The sequence below is a fragment of the Prionailurus bengalensis genome, chromosome A2 (assembly GCF_016509475.1).
Source record: "Prionailurus bengalensis isolate Pbe53 chromosome A2, Fcat_Pben_1.1_paternal_pri, whole genome shotgun sequence".
NCBI lineage: Eukaryota > Metazoa > Chordata > Mammalia > Carnivora > Felidae > Prionailurus > Prionailurus bengalensis.
The window spans coordinates 148,203,714-148,230,903 of NC_057348.1; the positions used below are offsets into that span (position 1 = coordinate 148,203,714).

General features: G+C 38.9%; 1 protein-coding gene across 4 annotated transcripts in view; it reads right to left on the minus strand.

The window, feature by feature from the left end:
* CHCHD3 (coiled-coil-helix-coiled-coil-helix domain containing 3) overlaps positions 1 to 27,190 on the minus strand; it is a 276,250-nt gene that overhangs the window by 79,043 nt on the left and 170,017 nt on the right. For 2 of the 4 annotated variants that reach the window (XM_043589549.1, XM_043589547.1), the window contains exons 5-6: positions 17,160 to 17,174; positions 16,027 to 16,110 (exon numbers count right to left, since the gene is read on the minus strand). In XM_043589549.1, the coding sequence (XP_043445484.1) occupies positions 16,027 to 16,110; positions 17,160 to 17,174 (99 nt within the window). The remainder of the gene's footprint in view (positions 1 to 16,026; positions 16,111 to 17,159; positions 17,175 to 27,190) is intronic. The other 2 variants (XM_043589550.1, XM_043589548.1) reach the window with 1 other exon arrangement.

Below are 27,190 nucleotides of genomic sequence, written 5' to 3' on the forward strand. Positions count from 1 at the left end.
TTGTAACCAGGAATAATATTCTGATCCATGAAATCCATCATTAAAGCACAGTCTGTGTCAAGGAATCACCCTACTGTGCTTTTGTTTTTGGGTTTTGTTTTACCACGTATCTCCTTGCTCTTGCTCCAACACAACCCTATGACCTGTTTTCACCCAGGCTTTCATGCTTTCTCCTTCTTTAATGGATAATACAGAAGATGAAAACATAACTCATTCTGTACTACTTGTTAAATAAAAACTCTGCAAGACTGACCCAAAAAATCACAAAGAAAAGTCAATCCTTATTCTGCACTGATATCCCAGATCAGAGACTTCCGATGGAAGATTAAAATAAAAAATATTCAAGTAAAAGACATGTAATCATAGCACATTCAATAATTCTACAGATTCTTCAGTTTCCTCCATCCCTGTGCTCCTCACACCCCAGCTACTTCCTTTAAGCTGCTTCCCCTGAACTTTGCAACCACATGTCTCTAGAACCCAGTCTCCTTATGTGTCAGTCCCTGGGCTTGGGGAGCCACCCTCCAGAATCACAATATCTCAATGTTTCATAAACAAACCATTCCTAACCTGGAGAAGTGAGTTCAACCAGCTCCATTTTGTTGTTGTTCTTTTTAATCTCCCACCTACTGGCCGGCCTTATAGTCATAAATGAACAAAGATTCTAACCAGCCTCTCCTCAAAAAATGGAGGATGAAAGAAAAGACCTCAGCTTAAATACAATGAAGTGTCGAGATTTGATCTCTCTCCCTCTCTGTAATATACAAACACACACACACACACACACACACACACACACACACACACACAGTCATTCAAATTTGAAGGGATATACATACAAGAGAAATCTTATTTGGGGTGCCTGGGTGGCTCAGTCGGTTAAGTGTCCGACTTCAGCTCAGGTCATGATCTCACGGTTCGTGGGTTCGAGCCCTGTGTTGGGCTATGTGCTGACAGCTCAGAGCCTGGACCCTGCTTTGGAATGTGTCTCCCTCTTGCTCTGCTCCTCCTCTGCTCACGCTCTCTCTCTCTCAAAAATAAACAAACATTTAAAAAAAATTTTTTTTAATAAAAACAAAGAGACATCTCATTTTATCAAATAAAAAGGTATTTACAGAGCTCTGAAAACCTAAAAGATTAGGCACACCTAATTGCAGTTTTCTTCTTTTTTCCTGCATTACAAAATGGTTATACAATTGAGCTAATCGTTGTTTCTGGCAAAATTCAATATAACATTTCAACATAACGAAATAATGGATATTTTTTTCCTAGAGTTTTTGTCCCCAACAAGTTACCTCAAATTGTGCGTAATTATCAACCTCCTAGATGCTGGAGACTGAGGCTTGGCAATAGCTGCTATCCGAATTTAATATCCATATAAATTCACATAAAATATTTGGTTTCATCTCTACACCCTCAAGACGTTATGAAAACCACTTTACTGATGAGGCTCTTGGGGTGAAACAGGTTGCGTGGTGTTTCTAAGGACGAAGAGTCAAAAAGTAGGTCTGACATGACTGATCTTTGATGTCATTATGTTTACTTTGTGGTCCTGTGAGGGAGAGGTCTCAAGCCTTTGAGGAATACTAGAATCATCTAAGCCCATCTCCCTAACTTGCTGAGGCCTGGGGTTATTAAACATCTCAGGTAATTATGAAATAACTGAGAGACAAGCATTTGGAAATTACTGCTTTACAACACAGTGAGTATGTGAAAATTAGCAAATGGAACAAATCAGCAAGTTAGCTGTCCTTTCCTCTGTTAGAACAAATCAGGCAAGTTCTACTGAAACTTACTTTCATTCAGTACAGCAATTAATTAAAAAAACTACCTCGTGCCTGCTTTGTGCCATGGTATCAATAAACCCAGTGAAGTTTTGTTTGAGTTTCATAAAACATAAGGAATGGTATCCAAGTATCCAATATATTTCAGTCACCTTTGCAGTACTTGGGATGACCACCCTATCACCAATCAGTTCTAAGAGCCAAAATAAATATTCATTTACTTACTTAGAACCTATTTGAAAAGATAATAATAAGGACTAAATACTGCCAGCACTCTGCCAACTATATAAAACCAATTTTTAAACCTCCAGGCTTCTGCTTCTTTGTCTGAAAAAGTATACTTCCATACTAGACAAATGCTAAAGTTCCAGGGAGCAGTAAACTTTCATGTCTATAAAATACTCCATTTCATTCATTCAGAATCCAGGTTGCTGTATCAATAATGGTTTTAACTGTCAGTGAGCATAGGCTTCAAATACAGGCAATCTTGTTTTGTTGCCTGGCAAGGCTTGAAATCCAGGATTCCATCGTAATCACTGTTTCCATTTGGCTACTCCTAAAGTAATATTCATTCAAAAACTATCTTTTGCGTAATTACTCTTAAATAGCTAGAGTATAACTGATATTTCTGTAAATGTAGTTACTCGATATAACTTGTGCCTTTATTTAGACTAAAACACTCTTTTGTCTTTCTGGCACTATTCTTTTGGGCACCGAGTTCAGGGTCACATCCAAATGATACATAATTTTTTAATGTACCCAAAAGAGAAATGCCAATCTCTGTCTTTAAATGCGTGCTATTTAATTTTGACAAACAGTTCTAGGAATGTCTGCCAAACTTCTACAATTTACAGCAAATATATCATGAAAGAATAGACCATTCACAATTTATTACGTATTATTTTTTTTGAACTACAGAAACACTCACTGTAGTCCTAGTTACATTTTTATGTGAATGACACTGAGATAAGCGGAAAAACAGATCTCAACACGCAGATTACCTACCGGAGGAGATAACCTGAGGATCTCAATTCTCCACCTTAAACTACCCTTCTCCTGCCTGTGTCTGCACTCTCTGTGCCACATCACATACTGTCCATCTGGGCAAGGCAGAAGCACACTGGGATTAAGCTCTAGAAACACTGATATTAACAAGAGTTAACAGGCAAGGAGGAAAGACAAGAGATGAACTGTGTCAGATTCAGCCACTCTGTGTATCTCAGGTGCCTACAATGCATGGCCCCTGGACACATAGTAGGTGCTCGACATCCCCTAAAAGGGGGATGTCTAACACAGGGTAGAAGAATGTACAGAGAGACAGCAAGCTTGGAGATTTTCTAGTGAGCAACGCTGAAGCGGCAGATGGAGACCATCACGAGAGATGAAATGGAGAAATGGCTTCTGGGTAGTTGACTGAATGGTGTATTTCTGAGATTTATAATATTGAAATTACTCAGATCAATTCTGAAGAAGAGTCTAAGGAAGCCACTGAGTTGGAAGTTCAAATAGCTCTACGATAGGAGGACTATTTCTGGCCTTAAATTAGAGAAAGGAAATTGATAGTAAACTTCTATTTGTGTGACCATGATCCAAATCTACAGGAAGTTTATGCCCCAGGATTCTACATGTATACAATCTAACCAGTGGGCAAATAACAAAGCCGGGCTGTTGTGGAGACAGGGTTCAAGGGCTACTTCACCAGAGATGTACTAGAAAGAAATGATTCTGCAAAATGAGCTGCAGCAAAGGAAGACGGCGGGGGAAAATGTGTCCAAGTAGCAGTGTGAGCTGGAAGGGGACACCACATCCCGTTCTCTCCTTGCTGCCAGCACACTAAGACTTGCCATTACATGGCTGATCTAGCTTGGCATGTAACTTTGATTTCTGGATGCTTCTCCCCATAGTATTTCTCAGACCACCTTCTTTCTCTCCATCCTCCGAGGAATAAGGCCCAATCTGCAGACCTTTTGCCATCTCTCCTATCAATTTAGTCTGTGTACTTCGTCAGACGAATTGTATCCAGCATCTGATCAGGCCCTATAAAAGAAACTGGCGCAATCTCTCTTTACTGTGGAACACGATCCACTATTAAGTAAGCCTACTGGTGCAGAGTTTATCAAAGAAGCCAAGAACAAAAGATGCTAGGGGAGACTCAGCTGAGAACCTGCTCCTTAACTCTAATGGCTCTAAAAGTGTCATGCCCACTTCCACCAAAAATCTTCTCAAAACAAGGGGCAGGGGACTGGAACTGCATAACGAATATAAGGCCAGAAAGCACAGGTCACACAAGAGAAAAGACTATTAATGAGGATAAGAGAAGGGCCTGGCTACAACAGCTGGGAAACTCAAGGCAAGTTACTTGAGGTCTCTGAGCCTCAACAACAAAATCAACAACAGACCGGGTGGTGAAGACAGAAAATACCTTCCCCGAAGGGTCTGTGCTGGCATTAAAAGGATGGTGTTAAGTCCTTTCATACACTGACTGGCTAATAATAACTCCTCAGTAGATGGCAGCTGTTTCAATGACGCTGCTGATGATACCAACATGGATACCGTATTTCTTGGCCAACACTGTCCACAGTGCAATAGGCCAAAGAGCATTTTCACCCAAAGCCAAGTCTGGGGATAATACATGAAGCTGGGCATTCTATTTAAGACAGGGCTTGTAGATAAAATTGTTTACCTCCTCTTCAAAACTATGTAAAAAGTAATGGCTAAGAACACTGTTTAGGCAATATGATTTAATTTACTTCAAAACTTTGCTTAAAAAGTAGTATCTACACCAATGTTTAATTTTATATAAATAAGATGTGCAGTTGTATGAATATCAGTAGCTAGTGTGACTGGACCAGAAGGACCCTCACCCAAATCTCTAAGAAAACATGCAGGATAAGGTGTAACCTGAGGTAAGGTGGACACTAAGTAAGTTGGAAGATGAATATCTTAACTACATGATCGTTTTTTATATTAAAGAGTTTTACCTCCTGAAAACTCATTCATTCATTTATTCAACAAAGATTTGCAAAGCACCTACTATGTGTTAGGCACTGTTCCAGGGACTGGGGGTACAACAGTGAACAGACAAGGTTCCTGCTCTTATAGATCTTAAGTGAGACCTACAAATAGTGAGGGCACAGTACCGTGGCCACATTATTCTCCCTGGACCTCGTGTTTTCAACTGTCTCTGAAGGCAACTGAAATTAAGAGCACATGACTACTGACCTTTATTCCGCTTAGCTCACTGGATACAAAGACCACATTTTCCGACCTAGGCAAGCAAAACCTAGAGCTTCCTCATCAAATACTAGCCAGTCCTATAAACTCTTCCTGAAGGGTCACAGAAAACTCAAGGCTCTGAAGGAAAGGAAGGTGTTAATACATCTTGCCCTTAGTCTTCTAGCTCTAGAACTGTGTAAACACTTGTGGGAAGATTTTTAAAGGCCTGCAATGGTAATTAAATATTTATCTAATTTGATTACCATCCTACTTCATTTTATGAAAGAGAAGAAAATTCCTATTTGGACCTTGATTCTTGGTGGCATCAGCACCCCCTGCCTGATTCGTCACTCAAGGATGTACATACAAGTCCTGGGTTAATGGGCATAATTCTGGGTCCAGAGATGGAAGCACTCTAGTGAAACCCTACTACCCCTCACTCCCAAGTCTGCAGAACTGGAATAATGCAAGCCTGAATAAAGAATGTGAATATAAACACAACACTGAGAATTATAGGCACAGTTTGCTAAAGATTCTTAGGAAGACTAATGATTATAAAGAGAACTAAAAGTGTGAACAACTCCCACTCCAGAGGACCTTAAGAATCCTCCAGCCTCTTTCTCGTCTGTCTCCTCTTTTGCAACAGTGCAATGGCAGACCATTCTAGGATGGCTGCAGGTCCTCAGAAGTCTTCAAATTAGAAACTCTACTAATGAAACTATGGCTCTACTTTGGGGTCCTACGATGGAAATCAGGAAGGACTCAAAACTGTAGGAAACGGCACTGTGCAGGGCACAGCAGATCTCAGATGGTGTGCTGGGATAAGCTAGTGTTTCCTGAAAAAAAGATTCCCTGGCTTGAGTGTAATGCTGAAACATGGCATGCAGCATCCTCATCTTGGAAGCTCTGGATGTATATAAACTCTGACAAGGCCTACAGTAAAGAAATCTGTTCAGCTAGTTAAACTTAACATTCTTCAAAATTATTTGGCCGTGGAACCCAGCCCACTTCTTGACAAACACATTAATTTTTAAGAGTTCGCTAGTGCCTACTATGTGCCATGGTGATCAAAGGGGAAATATTTCTGGTCTTCATGTAACTTACATATTTAATATTTATTTTCAAAGACAGCTATTGAAGGTAACCAGTTCACTGGGTCTTTATCTGAGCCTTTAACCTGATAGATCACTCCAACTCACTAAATTCCCCTCTAAATCCCATGATCTTTAGCTCTCTGAGACAAAAGTGGCAGCTACTCCTCACAAAACATCTCTGCTCTGGAAAATAATAGTCTGGCATAGTCTCCCTGGATCCGCTGTGGCAATTAAAAGCTCTGTACCAGATGCCAAAGGGTGTTTGTGCCATTTGTATTCGTCACTATACCTACATACACTGCTTGGCTCACCGGCGGGGTTTAACAAAGGTGTTTTTGAATCAACGGTAAATGACAAGGACTCCTTCTAGCCCCTGAAAATTCAAAGAATGACCCAGATCAAAATCCTATCTTAGTCTCTGTGGCCAAATTGGATTTAGGTTCCCTTTATTGAATGCTGCCCTTACTGTGCCAACCTGTTTTATATGCCAAGTTCAGATGTGGGCACTTCTTTATTGATGATGTTATGAGCTAATATTATTTGCAAATGTTTTAATGACCAAATAGATCTTTCTAACTGGAGCTAATGTGTTGAAATGTAATCCCTCATAGAGGCACAGCTGTCTCATGGTCTGAACATAAAACTGGGATTCAAGAGCATTTTCTAACACCAGCCCTGCAATTTTCTTTTAAAAAAAAATTAATATTCGTGTATTTAAATTCCTCAGTCAGTGAAACAGGAAAATAAACATTGGCTGGTATAACTATGTATAACTAAATGGAGTATGTTTGAAATTTATAAATAAACAAGATACCAAGGAACAAAACAATCACTAATTATGAAATTGGATGCAAAGAAGATTCAGAGGTCCAGTCCGTTTTCAATCACATACACTGGAAACACAAGATGACTTCCTGGCTGCAGGGTTCTCACCAATAGCAAGAAAAGATCCCAAAGAAAGGAAAAGGGGTATTCATTGTTTGACAAATAAAACAGCCTGGCTGAGCCTCCTCACACAAAACAGAAATCTTTAAAAGTGAAATTAATTTTCCCTGGATTTCCTAACACTTTACTTCTTACCTTGTCTTTACACGTTCAAGTGGCATATCGTTTTTAAAAAACTGTTATGGTAAACAGAATTTAATTATTTTACGGTATGGTCTTTTACAAGGTAAAGGAAATGTGAGGAGTTGAGAAAGTATGCATCCCATATGGTTGGCGTCGTAGCACTTATGATCATTACAAGCACTCACAAAAAGGCAATACTGGGCTTTAAAGCTGAACTCTGTATTATCTCTTTCTCAGAGCCCTGGGGCTATCACTGCAAAGCACAGTGGTCCATTCTAAGCCCTGAATAGAGAAAAGGAAGAGATCATTAAATTATAATTTCCATGCACAATTGGTACAAGTATTTCCTACCAACAGGATTAATATGAAAGCAAGATCCCAGAATAAAGCTGCTCAGCAGAGAGGATGGCAGTTTAGTGTCTTGTAAATTTGATTTCACTGAAAGCCCTGACACATCATAATGGTGAAATCCTATTTACTGTAGCAAGCAGGATGGATAATGCTATTTAATACCTGGTGTACTGTGTGCCATCAGCTCATAGCTTTGTACTCCATGCTCTCATCTTACCTTCAGGTTAATACTTCTTGACAGCCTACATGGTAAATAGAGCCCCAAATTAAGTGCTGATCCTGTGATTTGCAAATCTTTCCTCTAAAGTTAGGCACAGAAAAACTGGCTCCAGTTAAAAGGATAATATTCACGGGATGCACTTTTAACAGGCTCACCCCAGAAAAGAATGTAAGTCGCATAACCGTAAAGCCAGATTTACAAAGCATTTCAAGGTTATCCAAATCACATTTCCCATTAGGAAATTCAGAGACGTTAACAGAAAAGCCAAAATGTTTGAAGGACTTGTTGAATAATGAATTAAGGATAAGACCCCTGTACCCACTATCTTGCGTGGATCACTCCCTTCCCCCCAAGGAGAACAAAACAGAAGGAAAACAAAAACAAAAACAAAAACCTCCATTCCTGCTTGCTGCTTTTGGAGTATTTGCAACAACAAGCTTCCTTTAGGGAGGTAGTTTAGAGTATAAAAGGGTTTGGTCTTTGAACCCATGTTATAAAGAACTATGTCAATTATATTAGCAAAAGTTGTAATGATACTGACCCTTATTAATTTCTCTACCTAATAATTAAAACCTAAGTATATTTAGTTGAATTATCATTACTTGCTAATGAGAAAAAAAAGAGGAACTCAAGGTAAACCACTACTAAAACCTCTGTCGTGTGTGATGGCATTACAATTAAAAGAGTCACTCACTGGCTTCCACTGCCTTCAGTGTCCAACTCGCGGACCAGAGAACTCTGTTTCTGCAACGCTGGGTAACTTCAGACGACAGGGAATCTGTCCTGATTTCAAGATGAATGAGGAAGGCAGTACAACAATTCAGGGTGCCAAGGGAATAATAGATCTCTAGGTTGACAAACGCAAACTAGTTAGTTATGTACCACAAAGTTGTACTTGCTTTTAACTATTGTGTTAAATTTGCTATGTCACACCGTATGGCCAAAGCAGCCCACACAATAAAATTTAGTATATGTGAATGAGCTACCCATATGACCTAGAATGGGTAATGATGACTGTTTAGAGAGCATTTGAGGGTGAAACTACCAAAGAATTTTTTTATCCCATAAATTGACTTTATTAAATTATCTTCCTACCCAAAAAGAATGTTTATGTTTTAGTATTTCAGACGGCGCTGATCTCTGATTCTACCCTATATTAATCCCTTCAAAAGGCTGACCAAGTTTCACTCAATGAAGTATTTTTATAATGACAGACTTCATCTGGTAATGAAAATACATAATAATTTCTTCCCATAAGGAGCACACTGGGCTGACAATAATCCGCTCTGTTGTCGTTTCTCTTTAATGTCATTGTTGGCATTATTCTCCCCCAAGCTTTGCACAAAGGAAAAGAGAAACCGAGGTACTAATTGACAAAGAAGTCAAGCAATCAAAAAATCCAATTAATCATACAGATGAGCCCAACTCTTTATGATGCAATGGAAGATATGCCACCCACTATAAGTAAAAGGCTTTTAAAAATTGCTCATTTGATGTAAGTAAGCACGACCTTAGAATTTAATTAGTAACTCTCTCCACAGGTGACAAACTAGCGAAGTACTTTTCTTCTTAATGACAATTTATTTTTCACCATTCTCTTTGCATTGCTCTTTTTTGCCCAGCTTGTACAATTCCCTCTCCTTAATTGTATGGGATTGACTGCAGTGTGTATGCAAATAGCTGCTGAAATCCGGAGGAGCCTATAAACTGAGAGCAATACAGATCCCCCTACCCTGTTGCTCTGAACATTATAACTGTAGCTAACTAAGCCCTCTGATCTCCCTCAGCTCCTCAGCTCACCAGGGCTTTTATAGCTCTCTTCACACTGTGCCAAACCCCGCCATTCTTACGAGTGCCAGGAGCAAAGTGGATTCAGTAGAGCAAATCAATTCAAGTTCATAATTGAGAAGTTAGACATGCAAGACACACTAATCATCAAAGAACTCACATCTCCAAGATGTCCTGGGCAGAAGGGGGTCCTTCATGCTGGAAGATCTCTGGGGGAATCTGGACTCTGCCCTCTCATACTATGGCCTGGCCTTGCTTCTCGCTTCCCTCCCCACATAGGGGTAACAGACTACTGGAAAATACACATTTCCCTGAAGAACATGAAGACAAGCGATCCAGATTCTAATGAAATGGCCATCAAAGCGGCTTATCAACAGTAACAGAGTCTGTTTTCTTTCTAGAGATGGAATGAGATGACTCTCCTATAGCAACACAACGAACATACAGATGAATGGTTCAAAAACATTTTTAAACTGTTTGAATGACTATGAACTCCTTACTTTGAAGTAGAAGGAGCACAACTAGATATTAAAATAACTCTTAGAGGTATCACGCTGTAATTGGTAGGTAATAGTACTGACTTTATGTATTTCCTTTTGGCCAAATGTCCCCGGGAAGTACCAAATCCTGGGGGGAAGATTCTGCATTTTGAATGCTTAATACCCTTGCAGTTTATAAGGGAGCATTAATCACATTTTAACATCAGGACCAAAAAGCACTGTATTAGAAGCCAAAAAGAATGAATTTACCACCCCAAGAACAACCAACCAGCAGGATTTAACACATGAGTGTAGAACTAACAAATATTAAAGCTAACACTGGCTAATAGCTAAAAGGTAAGGTGCTGGACCTGCCCCAGATTGAGAAGCTTTGGCTGTATGTTCTTCAGCAAATTACGTGAAGCCTTAGGGCCTTCATCTAAACAACAGGATTGATAGCCTCATAGTGCTGTGTGTGTGAATAAAATGACATAGTCCATGCAATGGGTCTGGCACACGTAAATACTCGAAAAACATTATTCTGAGTTACTATAATGATGATGATGCTACAAATAGTATTAAGGTAGTCAAACTTAAATATGATTCTCAGAGGACAGATATATACTATTAATTTAAATGACTAATGAAGAAGATTACCACTTACTTGGTGGATGGTTAAAAAGTATACATTAATTGCTTAGACATAATTTTATGGTATAAGCTTAGTAAATCTAGGATTCATTCACTCAACTCCTATGTGAGTTGTGGAACATACAGGGACAAGAAAATTACCTCTGCTCTGAAGGAATGTACAAGATAAAAATAGATAACTTACCACAGTTATCATCAATATGGCACCTTGAAGAGAGGTATATAAAACACTATGGAGAATTCCCTTACCAATTTGTTGAAAGCTTCCTAAAAACACTTAAGAACCTTCGCTTTGAAAGCTGCCCTAGGTTTCCTCTCATCAAATCACCAATCAGGAATCAATATTCTCCAAGTCTCTGGCATCAACAACCAGAGTTAGTGTTCAAGTCTCTTTCAATGACGTGACATACCTAAATGTGACCCCTTTCACGTTCTTTACACATAGAAGTTCAATTCACAACTATGTTCAATGTTGTTTGACAAAGCCAGCAACCTTTCCAATGAAATAAGGGCTTGAAAGACTTTTCAAATGGCTTTGACTTTCTTTCTCAATAAAGAGTTGCTGGTTTTGGAATACTGGTTCTAAGAAGGGTGAAATGGTGTCCAGTTAAATTATACTTATTCTGAGGCTCCTGGGTGGCTCAGGTGGTTAAGCGTCTGACTTGATTTCAGCTCAGGTCATGATCTCACAGTTCCTGGGATTGAGCCTGGCATCTGACTCTGCACTGACAGTACAGGGCCTGCTTGAGATTCATTTTCTTTCTCTTTCTCTCTCTCTCTCTCTCTCTCTCTCTCTCTCTCTCCCCCCCCCCTGCCCCCTGCTCAAAAAGTAAACATTTTTTAAAAATTCTTATTTTATTTTTTTCCTTATTCCTCCCCATGAGTTAGTGGTAGGAGAAAGTGATCTCAGACTCCTAGTGAACTAACCACTATGGACATGCGCGAGGAAAAAGCTCCATTCACACGTGGGAATTATCTAATTGACAGAATTTATTGAAATAGATCAAAGAGGCAAGCTGTATTATAGAAGTAAATGTGCTCCACATGCTCAGGGGGCTTGGGTTCATATTCTCAAAAGAAATTTGTATCAAGTCCATGAAAATGAACAGTTCAAGTAATAAGATGCTGAGTCATCAAAAAGTGATAATGTAGACAGTTATGGTGTTCACCTAGTTGACGGGTAGGTGGTAAAGTGATGTTAGGGGATCATTTTTGGAATGATTCTATGAAAGACTGGTCAATGTTCCCTCTTCAGTAATGATACACCACCTAGTATCTAGTCTATGGTTTCATCATCTCATTTGGTTAGAATAAAGACATGTGCTTAAACCACTTTTAAACCACAGGCAGTCTGGATTTTATACAGTAAGTTAGATGATTCTGCAAGTGATCATAATATCATAATCATTTTTCTGACATTATGCATTATTGGATTCAGCACTTTTATATCCTCTAACCCGAAGTGTATGTAGACCTTCTAATAGAAATGGTTAGACATTGCACTTTTCACTGTCATCCCAATACAAGGGGAACTCTTTTTACAGTCTTCTGCACTAAACCTAAAAAATGCTTCATCATTGGAGACCTAAATGTCTCTCAAATATTCCTGGAAGAAATCTAGTTGAATGAAATTAATGTAGGTACTTGAGGAATGGCAATAGTAAACAGGATTTTACAGAGATGGGAGAAGACAGCAGAAAGTTGAATAATACTAAAGTAATTTCATGATTTTTAGTATTTTGTACACAACGGAAAGTAAGTAGCTTTCTTTAATGGCAACAGCTTTTGCTAATCATTTTCCAGTTTTCAAAGAGCTTTTATATACATCATCTTATCTGGTTCCCTCAATAACTCACAAACGTGAGCAAGTAACGGAGTATTATCCCCACTTCATCGATGAAGAACCAGAGACCCGAAGAATTAGGTGACTTGTCAAATAACAAGATGACAGCACCACGCCTTCTGGCTCCTGGTCTAGTCTGGAGTTATTAGGTATTAACTAATAGTAATGTGATTATTCCACCCCAGGATTTTTCTAAGCTCACCAATACTTCCCAGTTTTCAGGTAAAATTCCTAAATAACTACTTTCCAGCCTTATCTTCAAAAAGAAAACATACATATTTTTTTCCTATATAAGAAGATGCTGATCGCAATGATTTGACCCCACCGTACCATATCCATCTGATGCACCACTGCTTGTTCTAACCTGAGGCCAAAAACAACAGTTACATGCTAAGCAGATCAGTTTCACGCACGAAGAGCAAATCCTCTTGGTACTTCACACTAATCACTGAATTATCTCCAGCAAATTGGTGGACTTATGAGAAATGGGTGAATATTTTTCAGTGCCTTTTCTTGTACCCAACAGTGATCAATGACAAATTCAAAAGGTACCTAGCACAGTAAAACCTGAAGGCAAAGACAACTGTCACAGGGTGGGGAAAAAGGAGATGCTAGATAAATCACCTCAAAAACTACCACTGGTGCATTTTACCCTGCTAGTAACATCGACTATCAAGTATGGTGCTCTGGAAATATGGAAGGAAAATAAGAACTACCACTGGCTGAGTAGGTATTCTATGCTGGATACTACAATAGGTGCTTTATGAGAATTAGCTCACCTAGCAAATCAGTGAGACAAGTACTGTTACATCCTCATTTCACTGCTAAAGAAACTGAAATCCTAAGTAGCATGCCCCCAAAAACTCAGCAGGTAAATGTCCGCTCAGTGAATTCAATCCAAGCCATCTGACATCACAGGCTGTGCTCTGAACCAGGGTTCCGTAGACTATAACTCATGGGTCAAATCCAGCCTGCTATCTGTTTTATATAGCCCTAAGAGTGGTTTTAGGTTTTTAAATGATTGGGGGTGGGCGCAATCAAAAAAAGAGTATTTCATGACATACAAAAGTTACATGAAATTCAAACTTCAGTGTCCATAAAGTGGAATACAATCACACTTGTTCAGCGACATACTGGCTATGGCTGCTGTCATGCTGCAATGAACCGAGAGTGGGGTAGTCGTGACAGAAACCATTACATGGCCAGCAAAGCCTAAAATATTTCCTACCTGGCCCTTCTGAGAAAAATCTGCTGCCTCCTGCTGTAAGCCATTCCACTCTATGCTTATTTCACATCTCTACTTGGATGTCTTAACAAATACCCCAAACTTTAAGTATTTAAAATCAAAGTCCTGATTTTCTCCACCATCTACATGCAGGTCCATATTTGGTTAGTCTTCCCCTATGGAAAATCCATCCCTCTAGGTATAAAAGCCATAGATCTAGAGTATCCTTGAGTTCTTTCACTCATGTTCAAAACCATCAGCAAACGTGACCAGCTTTGCCTGTGAAATATCCAACCCCATTTCATTCCCTCTACTGCTAGTGGCCTGGCCCAAGCCATCACTATCCCTTTTCTGAATTATTGCCATTACATCTTACTAGGTCTCTCTTGTATCAGTTCTTGCCCAAGACAGCAGCCAGAAGGCTCCCATACTCACAAACCCTCTAGCTTCTCAAACATGCCATGCATACCCCTACTTGGTGCTGGTTTGCTCCCCATTACTGCAGACCCACCTATGAGACAGGCCCTCCCTCTCCACAAGATCCCCACCAACACTCCTAGCCCCTGGGACTCCTTTTTTCTCTGCTTTATTGCTCATCCATATTATTGCAACCTGCCATTCAATAGATATATTGGATTCTAATTGAATTTAAGCTCCCTGAGGCAGAAGTTTAGTTCATTTTTTTTTACTAGTATATCTCTGGCACTGGACCAGGGCCTGACATTTATTAGGTGCTTAAGAAGATAGCTGCTCAATGAATGAGGAAATGAACCCTGTGTGCAAGAAGCACTCAGATTAGTGACACACAGAGATGGGTGAACATACTTAACATGTAAATAATTGTACTGAATGGGGCTTAATAGTAGATTTCTTATTTTATCTACTTTCTTATTAAACACCTTTCTAAACAGATCAAATTTTAGAAGTTTCAATCAAAGGGAAGAGAAAGCTAGCTTTGTATGACCTATGTATGAAATTATTCTAGATAAATCTACTTTCCTGAACAAGGGCACCGATGAGGTACTCAAACTCCCATTCTTAAACCCACGGTCTCATTCTGTTTTAGCCTTAATTCCCTCCTCTACATCTCTGTCAAACTCTGGGGCCACGTTGGCTAGAGGTACTGCCTCAGCTACTCCACTTAACTCTTCTCCCCAAGTCCTACTATTCAACTCCTGCCCGCCACTTTTGTTTTTTTCCTCTAAATGTTTACCTATTTTTGAGAAAGAGCCAGAGACAGAGTGTGAGCGGGGAATGGGCAGAAAGGGAGACACAGAATCCGAAGCAGGCTCCAGGCTTTGAGCTGTCAGCATACAGCCCGATGTGGGGCCCGAACCAATGAACCGTGAGACCATGACCCAAGCCGAAGTGGAACACCTAACTGACTGAGCCACCCAGGCACCCCATCCTGGCCACCACTCTGAAAAGAGATATTCATTTCTTAGCCACAAATGCAGGGAAACTGAGATTTCATAAAGACAATAATATCCCCTTAAAACACTACCATTTCTAAGAACCGACTCAACTTTGCACAACGTTTGAGAAAGACAAGAGTAGCACTCTACTATCTGACCTGGAGGCAGTGCAGTTTCTATACATTTAAGGAAAGGGGCGCCTGGGTGGCTCAGTCGGTTAAGCAGCCGACTTCGGCTCAGGTCATGATCTCACGGTCTGTGAGTTCAAGCCCCGCGTCGGGCTCTGTGCTGACAGCTCGGAGCCTGGAGCCTGTTTCAGATTCTGTGTCACCCTCTCTCTGACCCTCCCCCGTTCATGATCTGTCTCTCTCTGTCTCAAAAATAAATAAACGTTAAAAAAAAAAATTTTTTTTTTAAACATTTAAGGAAAAAAGATGAGATGGGGCACCTGGGTGGCGCAGTCGGTTAAGCGTCCGACTTCAGCCAGGTCAAGATCTTGCGGTCCGTGAGTTCAAGCCCCGCGTCAGGCTCTGGGCTGATGGCTCAGAGCCTGGGGCTTGTTTCCGATTCTGTGTCTCCCTCTCTCTCTGCCCCTCCCCCATTCATGCTCTGTCTCTCTCTGTCCCAGAAATAAATAAACGTTGAAAAAAGATGAGGGCGTTTGCAGAGTGCTAAATGCCTCATTGAGCCAATAACATGACCACACCCAAGGCAACCAAAGAAGAAATGATATTTCCTGTGAAAATGATCTACCTGCTTGGCATCTTCACTTCCTGGCCACTTGTTAACTAGGAAAACAGTTATATTTGTAATTATTGATGTTTAAATAAATCATATGGGAAAGCTGCAGATGTGGTACAAGAAGAGAATCAATGACAAGAAATAGTCATACCCTCTCCTCCAGTCTAGCCAGCTGCTCTTTGTAGAATGCATCCTGCTTCTTTATCACTCGATCTTTCTCTTCCAGCTGCTTAGCCTAAAAAAAGAAATGAAGAATATACTATATTGAGAAAAAGCAGCAACAGCAAAGCAAAAGTCAAGTATAAATTACATTAGAAATAAGTACACAAAGCTGAAGATTTTTGCAATCTATTAGGTCTCTGCCACCGAACAATATTAATAAGATGATGATTGCTGTATTTAAATGTAAAGGAGTCTACATTGTATTTTTTTTTTTACTGTGACAGCTGTGTCCTACTTTGTCCAAAAGTATCAGAATACAGCAGACAGTTTTATTTAACTTCTTTCGAAGAGTAGTTTCAAAATAAATTTTTCTTAAATATTTTCGACAATAAAACTTAGATTTTATTCCGATCATAAGCTACATGGTTATTAACCTTTTTTCTCTTTTTTTTCTGAACAACAAAAATGCCTGTATGACATTTTCTACATAAATCTTATGTTTGAGAACGCTTAAATTACACACTGAAACCTGCACATAAATACATGTATGGTCTATCTTCTTTCTTATGAAGCAACTGTCTTTGGAGGGAGGGGCAAAAACTACTGTAAATGTTTATTTGAATAACTGAAAATTAAAAGTAATAAATAAAAAATAGTGAAGGTAATTTTAAAACTTGGTCGTCCCATTTCTAATTTATAAGATTTTTTTTCAAAATTAAAAAAATGTAATAAAATATTTTTTGATACTTGAAAAAATAAAGATAGTTACTTGTGGATGTTTTTCAAGGTTAAGAAATGCATTTTTCAAACTGTTGTTTGTATCTTGATCATTACATTTTAAGTGATCTTTATCTCTGATAACAGACCTCCCTAAATCACCCCAAATGGTAAAAGTTTTTAATATTTTTGTTCAGTAGAATGCTGAAAACACACTTGACTAGGAATTTTAAGATATTAAGCAAGTATGTATTCTGGCACTCCCATCCTTGTGCCGTGCAGCACATTATTTTGCAGGGCGATCAAGTGTCCCCTAGCTCAGCCTGGGTAAGGGTGACTTCCCCTAGAGGCTTAGATTCAGTGTACCCATTTTGCACATTTATAGGTCATTGCTTCACTACTTACCTTGTCTTCAATGTCCTGCAGCATGTTTAAAACAAACAAACAATAGTTTTTTAACAATACAAGTAGTATTTTTTCCTAATGTCACAAAGAAATCTGATAGATAATATCTGAAATGCAAACCAAAGAAAGCAATGGGGGGAAAAAAAATCAGAGGACTTGCTTAACTTGGCATGCATTTGAATGTCACTGTGCTGTTACAGTTTGAATAGAAGGTTTCAATGAAAAGTTCCTGCTACTTGATAGCATATGAATAAATAAAAACAAACATTAAGATTGCGCCACAACATACTAATATGAAAGTACATAATCTATGGCTCCTTGTTACAACATAGTAAAAAGCTGACTGGTCTGTCAGGAATATAAAAGAAAAGGTAAACAAGGAAAAGAATTTTTAACAAAGCTAAGTATGAAGAAAACATGCATGACTATATAACCTAAAAAGAAAAGATCTTCCCAAATTCAACACACACACACACACACACACACACACACACACAAACACACACACACAATGAATACAGGAAATGTAAAAGAATGGATTTATGAGACCCACCATAAAAAAAAAAAATCACTAAACCAAATGAATAAGCAAATGACAAAAAGAAGAAAAAAAATTTCAACATGTAACTGAGAGTTAAAGATAATACCACACAGAACACGTTTAAAAAGTACCCTCCCCCCCCCGCAAACAAATGACCTACACTGGTAATTCACACACAAAAATACAAATAATAAACACATGGGGTAAAAATCAAAGCCTAAGAGAAATCAGTGAAAGTTAAAATAATGAAATACCATTATTCATCTACTGAACAGACAAAAATATAAAGTACTAATAAAAATGTCAAGGATACAGGAAAATAGGCTCTTCCAGACACTACTGATCAGAATGTAATCTGGTATAACCCCTTTTTAAATCAATTTGACAAAATCTAATGTTTTTAAAATATACATATTCACTGAGATCTAAACTCTATTTTTAGGATTTAAGTAATTATGACAATATATGAAGATGTTCATGATAGGGTTGTATAGAACTACAAAAAAGCAAAAAAAAAAAAAAAAACCACAACATTTTAATGGTTAAATAAAAATATCCTCAAAATATACTAAGTAAAAAAAGAAACAGATAATAAGCAGAAAGGACAGTATAATCTCTTTTTTGGTAGGGAAGAAAAAAACTAGGATACTCAACAAAATGTCAACAAAACTTATATGGTAGGCTTATGAGTGGTTTCTAGTTATTCTTGCTTTTTTATATTTTCCAAATTAAAAAAAACATACTTAATAGTCAAAGGACATACGAGAGAATTGTCTGAGGTGAGAGAACTTCTCTTCTTGCTTATGGTGGTGGTTATACAATTGCATGCATTCGTCAAAACTCATAGAACTATATATCACAAAGAATGAATTTAACTACATAAATATTAGAAAGTGTACACAAATTAAGTACACTAAAACTTATGAAAATAGCTACATAAAACATATGGATGGATGGATGCATACATATGTCTTTACTATTATTAATCTGTTTATCACTTGGCTGATTTTATTCTAGATATTTAATCCCAGGAAATATTAAGAAAAGCACGCAAGGATTTATACCTAAGAAAATACAGCCAACATTATTTAAAGCAACAAATAATTGGGAACGACAGAAGTTTGTGTAAATAAGATTTGGTCCAACACAAAGATATTGATTATAAAGATTTTGTCCAGCTATAATGACCAAACATGGAGAGCCACTAAAAATTAATGTTTTAGTAGAACAGTTAATTTTCTTTAACTCAAAATTTTATGTGGGGGGAAAAAAGCAGGTCATAAAATAGCACATACGGGAAATTCCTAATTTTGGTTAAGGAAGGAACAGGGAAAGTTGAGTGCCTTGTTACACAGACTTGGAAAAAACTACCCATCTGACTATGCTAAGATGTTAACAGTGAATATGATATGCATAGTGGGATATTTTTTCTTATTTGGACTGTTCTATACTTTCCAAAATTTCTGTTATGAACAATTATTACTTCTGTGATCAGAAAAATGCTTCTTAAACATTAATATCACATAAATGTATCCCTGACTAGGATATGGAAAAATATGATAGAGAAGCTCAAAGAGTGAGGTATTAAGTAATTATATTAACAATCAAATTGTTTTAACAACTTGAACGATTATTTATAGCATGGAAATTATTTTGCCTACAAATCCTTAATGTACTAGCACTTGATTCTCTCTCCCACTCAATTTTTGACAGTACCCACCATGGTTCTTAAAACACTTGCACTAAATGTTTCTTTTGTTCGCATATAGTGCACAGTGAGACTTTTTTAAAAAACACACAAAAAAAAGTAATAGCTATTCCATTATGGTTATTCAGAAAACACTAAAGAATTCAATACTATAAATATATTGCTTGAACCTACTGAGGACCACATACACCAACAAATTTAATTTTGAGAAGCAACATAAATAAAGGATGTATAGCAATATCCTCATTTACTTTTCTAAGATGTAATCTTTGAAAAAATTTAAAGCAACATGTGAAAAGGTCAGATATGCACACTAAAAAGGAACTACCTCCAAAGACCCGAAAACACCAAACTATAGTCTAACATCACAAATCTTTCCCTAGACAGCCAACAGAATCAATAGTTTGCGAGCCACTGGGGAGAACAACAAAGCAAGAAACATGGCTGCAACACCTGAACAGCACATTGCTTTGAAACAGTTAATGTGATGCTGGGAGGGAAAGTCACACAATATGAATCCTGAAACTCAAACAAGCCTAGAATACATTGACTAAGCTAATAGCTGCCAAGTATGGAGAATCACACTCAACTTACAAAAAAAAGCAGTAAACCAAGTGCAAGGAAATAAAACTTCTATGTATAACTCTCTAACAGAGAATCACTGTAAATGAACAAATAAAAACAAAGAGGATTACAACATTATTACAGAATTATTTCTTAGATAAAAAGGAATATAAAAAATTTCCCCTCATCTCTTGTTTGCTATTATTCCTCTCACTACAAGAAATGTACGTTGATTAGTTTTCAGATCCTGTTGGATTTGGGACAACATGATCAGAACTTGGGAAAACATGACAGAACTTAAGTGGATCATTATGGAAAACTAGAGCATCCCATATGCAAGAGAAACAAAGAAAATAAGGAAATCAAATCAATAAGGGTTTCCTTTAAGAAACCCAACGCATAAATATTTCAATGTTTTAAACTCGGTGGTAGTTAGTTTCAAAATAAAGTACCCATATATTATCTTCCTTAAGACTTGATTCTTTTCAGAAAGGATTTGAAGGTACTATGACTAAGAATATAATAAGATCAACAGAAGTAAAAACTGGGATTTTGGATACAACATATTGTGGTGGTGGGAACTTTACCTTCCCCCGTACATTCCTAGGTAACTCTTCGTACCGAAAACTTTTGGGCATAGTAGTTGAGCCTTCTTAGGCCTGGTTGCTGCTGAGGACTGAGATGTGGCACAGGGTACGTGGCATTGAGAACCCAGTGACATCACAATCACTTAGCTCAGAGGTTGTACTTCTTCTTTGGACATCAAGGACAAGGCATGTTAAGGAAAGGCTTGGGACTACGGGAAAGCTCGTATATTTTGAATGACAAAGTACTTGGAAACGCTAGTGTTCAATTTTAATTGCTCAAGGGAGAAAACAAAGCAGGTACCTGCTCAATTTGATACTAAGAAGCCAGAGATTACCAGGATTGAGAAAAGGAAACAACTATAAATCAATGCACCCAGGATATCCCTATAATTATAGTTCCTATCATTCTAAATCTTGTAACAAATCTGAAACACACATATAATGGATGGAGAAAGATTTAGTCTTTCACAATGATATGGATCATCTGTGGCATAGATCAATCTCTATCTATGTAATAACTCACATAGGCAAATAAGAGCAGAAAAAAAGAGCTTTATTCCTCATCAAACCTACACAGAACACAAAATATATAGGAACCTAATAAAATTATATGCTGACATAAAACAAAGAGAGAACTGAAATATCCAACAGGGACGAACCTAAACCTGTAAGGTAATAATACATTTAGAAGCTATGGAACATGATCATTGAGAATATCAATTGGCCGTAACAAAATAATTAAAGTAGCCATGTGTTCAATTAGCTGAATACTAGACTTCCGTTATAAATGAGAAATTACATAGGGTTCACTGAGCTTTTATCAAGTGGCATTAATAAACAAAGAATTACACAAAGTGCTGTTTTCCGAACCACATTAGAAGATGACCTTCAAAAAGGGTAACTCATCTAGGTTAACTTGAATGATGCCCAACCTATTATCAACTTTAGCACTTTTCAATGACTACTTAGAGGCACGAGCTATGACCAAGCCCCAGCTTGAAATGTTAAACTACACTTATGTCCGCTAACATAAATTGAATACGGAACAGGACTTCCAACAGACTCCTCAATCCTAAATCTGGAACTCATATCCAGGCCCCAGGACTTGATCAGTCCATTTGTTTCTGTTTTGTCTTCCCCAGAAGAGTTTCAAGAACTCTGGTCTACATTTCAGCTTTTTCATGCTAAGGACATACTGGAAACAGCCTAATGAATAAGTCCTCTTCCACTTTTGGGCATATCTGCTTATTTTCTTCAAAATGCCGGCAAAGTGGCTTTTGAAATTAAAAAGTAAAGCCAACAATGAGTGAAGAGAGGACGTTATTAGGTACATAAATTTAGAATAGAAAACAACCTAGTGTTGCTTTGCTTTAAATTCTTCCAGTTCTCTCCTAGTAGTTGTGCAGAACATGGTAGTTAACAAAAGAAGCAAAATTAAGAGCTAGATGAAGTCAGAAACAATTTTACAAGCTTTCTTCTACAGCTTTAGAGAGGAAAAATAATTTTTTACTTATACACTTACTTCTCCATGTTTCTAGTTTCAGAACTTACTACCACTTTGACATAGTAGATAGTCCACCTGGTGGGGAGTCAGGAAATCCATATACCCATTCCAACTCTGTTAAATCACGATGGCCACCTCAGGCCTCGTCCATGTTCTAAAATCCTTCTCTAATATTACTTCCTTCATGTAGCTTTTCCCAAGTCATACCCACCTCCCCACCCCCTGCTGCCTCTGCTACTTTTGCACCTAATAAAACTTTCAGCAGGTCTCTTACGGCACCTGTTTGCCTTTTTTTTTTTTTTAAGATTTTACTTTTAAGTAATCTCTACACCCAATGTGGGGCTTGAACTCACAACCCCGAGATTAAGAGTCACATGTTCCACTGACTGAACTAGCCAGCTGCCCCTTATAGCCCCTGTTTTTGAGTTTGTCTTGGATCATGTATGTTTACTTAGCCACTGTCCCTCTCTCAACTGTAAACCCTCCTCCCTGTCTAGGAAGAGATTTACTCCTCTCTGGATCTCTGGCTCAACCTAGGTCTGGAGCTTCCACAAAGGAAACACTCAGGACATGGTAGCTCAAATGGAAAAAAAGTACACCGAGGTGAAGAGACTGGAGGAAGTAAGTAGACACAACTTCTGGGGAGCAATTCTGTCACAGCATCTGTGATTTACTTCAAGATGCGCAGTATGACATCATGTGTCTGTGTTCCTTAGGTTAAGCTCTGAACCAGGTGCTGCCAGTATGCTACTCAAGAACACGCAACGCAAGAGCAGTCAGCAAGTATTCTTACTGGAAGTGTGAAATCGGAAGCTGAAAAAGTAGAGGTGGGTACTACAAGGGCTTCACTCATGCATGCCTTGATCAATAATGATGGTTTGCTAATTGGCACAATGACTGGTGCAAATGAGATTTTATTAGTGAAAATGGTTCATTAACTAGCATGATGTCAGATATAAGTTCTTTTTAGTTAGTAAAATGAACGCTCAAAAAGATACAAGGGTTAGCTAATGGAAGGACACTCCTACATCTGCGGTGTGACCAGTTATCAGACAGTGAGAGCTTATGAGAACAAAGCACACAGCTCTAACTTTAAGGATGGTGCCTTAGGCTTAATCGCTTAACAGTCCTGTATCCAGGCATTGGTTGAAGACAGAGATTCTCACCTTTGGCATTACTGACATTTTGGGCCAGACCCTTCTTTGTAGTGGAGAGCTGCCCTATGCATCGCAGAATGTGTTTAGTAGCATACCTGCCCTCTATGGTGCCAACAGTACCACTCCAACTCTGAGCTGGGACAACCGAACATGTTTGCAGACATTGCCAAAACTGCCCCAGTTGAGAACCACTGGTTTAAGAGGATTGTTGGCTGCCTAAAGTCAACCATAAGCAGCCTAGTCTGCCCCAGGCAACACTTGTCCTGAAAATAAAACAACTTAAAAGAATAGACAACTGGGACCACTGAGTTTTACTGAATGGCTTGTATCAATTATTGCTAATACATTTTTCTTCAATAAACACCTGTTTGTGTTATAAAACTGAGGTGGAGACTTGCTCCCATTATAACATGGCAGGGTTGCACCACAAAGGTATAATGTATAAAAGCAACAAGAATGGCTCACATGCATGTAATGAATAATATCTCAGTGAGAAAGGAAACTGGGAATGTAATTTTTTATTTGTGAATTCTTTATTTCTGAAGTATGCAATTTATAAAATAAGTATGTAAGTTCTGTCTTTTCTATAGCTCCCTATATAAACAGAATCAATGCCCGTATAACCTAAAATTTTTGAATCCATGCAACTGATGTTCAGTTCAGGCAGAATGAATATCCAGTTGACATGAACTGGTACTAGTTGTTTAACATGTGTTCCACTTGGGCAATGACAACACTAGACCTGATGTTAAATATTTTATAGATCATTCCTGAGAATAGGTATATAATGATTCCATTATAATTTACAACTTTCAATGTTACAAAGCAACATGACAGTTCAACATGAAAAGTACTGAAATATACCACCTGCTCAGTTCAGTTCTGTATATTCCATGCTGGTCCCAAACACCCATTTGAAAAAAGAACATTCATCACGATACCCAGCACGTAAGAAACACTAACTAATGCTGAATCAAAAGTAAATGAACTGTTGGGATTTCAGAATTCTTAAATAAGCAGCTTTATCTTTTCTAATGACACTAACTTTACCTACCCCATGTTTACGAAAGACACAAGTGAATGCAAACATGCATCAAGTCTAAAAGACCACCTGAATCAAATTTGGCAATGGAATAGAAAACGATGTTCCAGAAGACCAAGTTCTATGAATAAATAAGAACCTCATGTCACAGAATCATTAGTAAGCTTAGAAACTTTAAGGGTAAGAATGATCATCAAAAGAGGAAAAGGCAGTTTTTGAAAGGGACCATATTCAAGAAAACTACTGGGCTCAGAGCAGGAAGGGGCTTTTATTATCAAATCCAGCTGCAGAACAGATGGGCATTATAAACCACTGAGTGTTACCATCGCATATAAGAGCAGCACGGTCTTAACTCCAGACCACATCTGACGGGGTCCAGAGTAGAAAGGAGCAAAGTGCAGTTCCACTACAATGTCTCGATCTCCTTGTTCCACATTGTGGGGTATAGTACTTCCATTTCCAGGCACTTATGTATAATCCTGTTTTACCACGGAGATTAAAAACTCTCAGAAGCGCTCTAGCACAGAGATGCTGCGTGAGCCACACTATTTGTGCCAAGACACTCGGTGGCCCTGATCTGACACCTAAGTTGGACAACAACGTGGAAGCAATTACCGCCCAACTTCTGACTTCCTTTTCTTTGTATTAACTTGTGTTTGTTCAATTTACATTTAGATTCAATGCATATATTACTGGGACCCATTGGCTGCAGTCAACCTCTCCTCTTATAACCTTATTCCTTGTTGACGGAGGGAATTCCCAAGGTCTGGGAGCAAGTTGGCTCTGGGACCCTTGCTCTTGACAGCAAACATCACTCACTGACTGGATTTCTTTTCATTTTGGCTCGACATGAAGGGAAGACAAAGTAAAAGTGACTAGTCAACGATTTGTAGTTATCTTCAACCCTACCCAACATAAAGAGATTTTTAAAATTTGCTGTGAGGCTAATGCAGAATATTCTAAACATGTCTTCAAAACCACCGATATGCCATGTCAGCTCAGGCCCACTGGGATGCAGACGCGGAGGCAGAGCAGAAGTAGGAGGGATGTACTGGGGGGGAAGGATAAAGGAGAGAGGGAGCAGGAGCGGCAGAGTGAGCCTCTGACTATGCTGTAGGTCTGATACCTGTGGTGCGAGGTGAGGTTGGAAGGAGACAACCGCGTAGGCCTGAGAAAAGCTCCGAAAAGGCCAGGACAAAGAGGAGCCCCAGGGCGAAGACTGACCATTAGAGGAATCCTGTGTCAGGCAAGATGGCACAGCTCCAGAGCCTCTACCGTGAACTATCAGCCAGGCAGGGGCATGGCCTGGGGACGAACGCCTGCGGTGGGTTCCAGACTTGCAGCAGCTTGAGGCTTACGGCCAAGTGCACCCTTGGCAGCACATTCTCTCCAAGAGTGAGAGCCGAAAGGCACACCCCCATGGCTGCCACATAACCTGATTTGCAAATGACAAAAACCAACTCTGAGCAGATCTTAAACTTCAGCTTCCAGTTCTAAATAAACCAGCCACCACGAGTGAGTTCATATCTGTTTGTACGTATCAGTTCCTTGGGAACTGCCCCAGTTATGCAGGCCAGGCTGCATATTTCCAATCGGACCTAATAATACAACTTGATCCAGAAGTCCTGCGTAGCAAGAAAAGCAACAAAACAGTCATCAGACAATTAAAGTTTCAATTCCAGTTTGGCTGCTAACTGATGATCCTGGTAATAAGTTCCTTAACCTCTTGGGGCTTGTTTCCTTTCCTTTAAATTAAGGGGACGGTCTAAGTAATACCTAAGATCCCTCTAACATTCACGTTTTATGCATTACATCTACCACAACAATTCTGCTGTTATTCAATTTGAATCTACTCTCCAGCTAGGCCAGAGGAAATTCACTGAATGCGTGTGTTTTGCTGCCCAATTGTTAGGATGCTACAAGTACACATTAAACAACATTTGGAGTGTGTATGTGACACCTGGTTGCCAGGGGCAGACGCTGCATGGCAGCCATGACACTCCCCCTTTGCCTGACGTGGCACTGGTGGTGGGTGTCCAGTTACTGGAGAAGTGATGTGGCCTTTCCTGGCTCTCAGGCTCTCAGCAATAGTCACAGGCCTGCTTCTTGAACCTAATGCTACCTGTCAGATTCAAACAGGTAAGACTGACTATAAAATGGGCCGCTTTCTAAAACAAATTCAGCTCACTGCTGCTAACCAAATCACACTGGCTCTCATTTTCTACCAAAAAAAAAAAAAAAAATGACTAAGTGCAGAAAATAACTGGGCATCCTTCTCTCATTTATAATGCTTTAAACAGGATGGCACGGTGGAATTACGTCACAGGCACATTTAATTTATGCAAATACAAAACTAGTCCCTGAAGGAGGGGACAGAGGAATTTTTTTTTTTTTTAACGTTTATTTATTTTTGAGACAGAGAGACAGAGCATGAACGGGGGAGGGTCAGAGAGAGAGGGAGACACAGAATCTGAAACAGGCTCCAGGCTCGGAGCCATCAGCACAGAGCCTGACGCGGGGCTTGAACTCACAAACCGCGAGGCCATGACCTGAGCCAAAGTCAGATGCTTAACCGACTGAGCCACCCACGTGCCCCTGGACAGAGGAATTTTAAGTAACGCACAGGATTCTACTACCCCATCAGGAAGCCTGGGACAGACGGCCTGCCGTGCTCTTGGCCTCCCTCGTTTTCTGCCCAATGAATGGAATTCTAGTGCTTCAAGATAATAGAGTTTCCATTCACAAATCTTTAAATAAAAGCCAATATTTTATCTAGTGCTCAACTAAAGAAACACAGTGACTCAATAACAGAAGAAAAATAGCATGGCTGGGCTCTTAAGAATAAATTTGAACAAAAGAAATCTTTGCCTCATACACGGGTTTTGTTTCTGGGCTTGAGGTTTCTTTGTTTTTGTTTTTAGTCTTACT